Below are 3,401 nucleotides of genomic sequence, written 5' to 3'. Positions count from 1 at the left end.
TATTCTAACAAATAAATCAAAACTACTGTACTTGTAAATATTTTGTTAGAAAAATACATTATGTGTTTTTTTTTAAATGCTTGCACTGGCCATAATTACCCTGTATAGGTGAAAAGACATTCTATGCCAAAGTGTTGATTTTTTGCACCCATTTCATAAGAACGAAGAAAAGATGAATAGATGAGCAAAAGAAGAAACAGTAACATTTATAAAGGAAAGTATAATTAAGGGAAGAGGAAGGGAACAGATCAATACCTTGAACTGTGAAAGCAGCTCATCTCCTACAGTTAGTGGGCCTGGCTCATTTTCTCGAGTTTCAGCCCTCTTCAGTATTTCATCTATATCCATTTCCTGAAAAAGAAGTTTCTCTTTACAACAAAACAATTAATAAATATTTTTAGTTTCTCTGTCCATCAAGCATAGATGCACTGTTCCATTTACCTGAGGCTCCTCTTCTTCCCCTTCAGGTTCTTTAAAAAGTTCCTCGGCACCAAACTTCAAAATTGCTGATAACTCTTCCTTATTAAAAGGTGTTGAACTGTAATATAGAAAGTTTCAGAAAAACTTTTTATTTTAGTGAATTTTTTTCAAATTACTATAACCATGAATCAAGCTTCCTTTTGACTTTAAAAATATATTTAATATGTAAAATAAATACATTTACAATGACAATATACTTTGCAGTCTTCACTTACAGAACTCCTTACCACCTATTTTTTTGCCTTTTATTAACCAAGTGAAATAATTTGTATTTTTACTCAGTCAGGTATACTTAAGCATAAGCTACTATGAAAAAATAAACACATATACCTGGAAGGAGTAGAGCCTGTATGTAGTACAGTCTTCCCTGTAGTGTCCATTCTCTGAATGACTAAGTGATCTAACACCATCTTTTTCTTGGCTCTTTCAAGAATGTCTTCTTCTACTGATCCTTTTGTGACTAGCCGATAAATATTAACCTATGTATAGTATAAAAAAAAGGCTTTATTTACATGCTTGCAAATTACACGTGAAAACAATATTCAGATGAAGTTAGCAAAAAACCCTTGAGCGACAACAGGGAGAAATGTTAGCTGTGATTACAAATCATCTAAGTCTTATTCAACTAGTATTTCATATATAAAACCAGTCAGTTGTGTTACCATAGTCTCTACATAAATTATTTCAAAAAAATAAAAGAAAGAAATTCTTAGACCTCTCCTCTTTAAATTTCTGTGATTGTGATGCACAAGCATGACCATAAGGAAAAGTGTTATATCCAATTACTACTTGAAGTCTTCTGCAAGAAATAAACCCAAAGAACACTACAAAGTATTTAACTTGAAGTAAAAGAGATGTGCCTGAAGTACAGCAGTTGTTTTCTAGAATGACACGATGCAAATAAATGCAGGACAAGTCCACAACCCTTCTCCCTACCCATCCATATACTATGGTCACCATGCACTCCCTCCATATAGGGAGATCTCTTTTTTTTTTTTTTTTTTTTTTTTTTTTCCCCAAAAGGAAAATTAGCAACAATTAACATTTTTAGACATTCTTGCCAAGTATTAGTTCTTCTCAAAATACACGAGGACTGCAACAGCCCAGAAAGAGCTTATGGCTACCATATGAAACCCTTCTTCAGGTTTGGAGCTTAAAACATAACTCTGCATACCTGTCTCTTCTGTCCAATCCTATGAGCTCTAGCCTGCGCTTGCAGATCGTTCTGTGGATTCCAGTCAGAATCAAATATAACTACAGTGTCAGCAGATGCCAAATTAATACCTAATCCTCCAGCTCTGGTAGACAGCAAAAAGCAGAAGTCCTGAAAATATAGAATCATTAAAGTTGGAAAAGACTTCTAAGATTATCAAGGCCAACCATCAACCCAACACTACCACAACCAATAAACCATGCCTCCAAGTGACACATGTTTTTTGAATGCCTCCAGGGATGGTGACTCCACCACCTCCCTGGGCAGCCTGGTCCAATGCCTCGCCACCCTTTCAGGAAAAAAATTCTTCTGAACATCCAATCTAAACCTTCCCTGGTGCAACTTGAGCCCATTTCCTCTCGCCCTATCACTACTTACCTGAGAGAAGGGACCAACACCCACCTCACTACAACTTCCTTTCAGGTAGTTGTAGAGAGCAATAAAGTCAACCCTCAGCCTCCTCTTCTCCCCAGTCCCCTCAGCTGGTCCTCAGAAGGCATGTTTTCCAGCCCTCTCAACAGCCTCATTGCTCTTCTCTGGACCCACTCCAGCACCTCCATATCCTTCTTATCCTGTGGTGCCCAAAACTGAACACGGTACTCCAGCCATGGCCTTACTAGTGCTCAGTACAGGGGCACAATCACTTCCTACTCTTGCTGTACACACTATTTTTGATACAGGCCAGGATGCCATTGGTCTTCTTGGCCACCCGGGCACACTGCTGGCTCATGTTCAGCCAGGTGTCCACCAGCAACCCCCAGGTCGATTTCCACCAGGCAGCTTTCCAGCCACTCCTCCCCAAGCCTGCAGCGTTCCTTGGGGTTCCAAAGTGCAGGACCCGGCACTTGGCCTTGTTAAACCTCATAGAATTGACCTCAGCCCATTGTTCCAGCCTGTCCAGATCCCTCTGCAGAGCCTTCCTACCCTCAAGCAGATCAACACTACCACTTAATTTCCTGTCATCTGCAAGTTTACTGAGGGTGCATTCAATCCCCTCATCCAGGTCATTGATAAAGGTATTAAACAGAACTGTCTCAAATACTGAGCCCTGGGCAACACCACTTGTGACCAGTCGCCAACTGGATTTAACTCCATTCTAGACAACTCTCTGGGCTCAACCATCCAGCCAGTTTTTAACCCAGCAAAGAGTCCACCTGTCTAGGCCATGAGCCTCCAGCTTCTCCAACAGAATGCTGTGGGAAATGGTGTCAAATGCCTTACTGAAGGCCAGGTAGGCAATATCCACCACTTTTCCCTTATCCAACAGGTGGGTCACCTGATCATAGAAGGAGATCAGGTTGGTTAAAGAGGACTTGCCCTTCATGAACCCATGTTGGCTGGACCTGATCCCCCTATTGTCCTTCACTTGCCTGCTGAGTGCACTCAGTATGACCCATCCCATAATGTTCCTTAGTACCAAGGTCAGGGTGACAGGCCTGTAGTTCCCCAGATCCTCCTTCCTGGCCTTCTTGTAGATGTGTGTCACAGTGGCAAGTCTCCAGTCACCCAGGACCTCTCCCATTAACCAGGGCTGCTGGTAAATGATGGAGAGAGGCTTGGCAAGGTCCTCCTCCAGCTTCCTCAGCACTCTCAGATGGATCCCATCTGGCCCCATAGGCTTGTGAGTGTCCAGGTGGCATAGCAGGCCTTTAACTGCTTCCTCATGGATTAGGGGGGGCTTATTCTGCTCTCTGTGCCTGTCTTCCAT

General features: G+C 41.8%; 1 protein-coding gene across 1 annotated transcript; it reads right to left on the bottom strand.

Annotated features, from left to right (window-relative positions):
• Positions 1-255: 255 nt before the first annotated feature.
• On the bottom strand, positions 256-1,804 carry LOC103772643 (chromodomain-helicase-DNA-binding protein 1-like; the record flags this gene model as incomplete). Its single annotated transcript, XM_008939984.1, has 4 exons — positions 256-351; positions 442-538; positions 811-959; positions 1,655-1,804. Coding segments are annotated over 4 exons (492 nt in total), but the record flags the coding sequence as incomplete, so codon positions are not given.
• Between the last annotated feature and the right edge of the window lie 1,597 nt (positions 1,805-3,401).

The sequence above is a fragment of the Merops nubicus genome, unplaced genomic scaffold, assembly GCF_000691845.1.
Source record: "Merops nubicus isolate BGI_N331 unplaced genomic scaffold, ASM69184v1 scaffold8845, whole genome shotgun sequence".
NCBI classification, from domain to species: Eukaryota; Metazoa; Chordata; class Aves; order Coraciiformes; family Meropidae; genus Merops; species Merops nubicus.
This window is presented reverse-complemented; position numbering and strand designations above follow the sequence as displayed.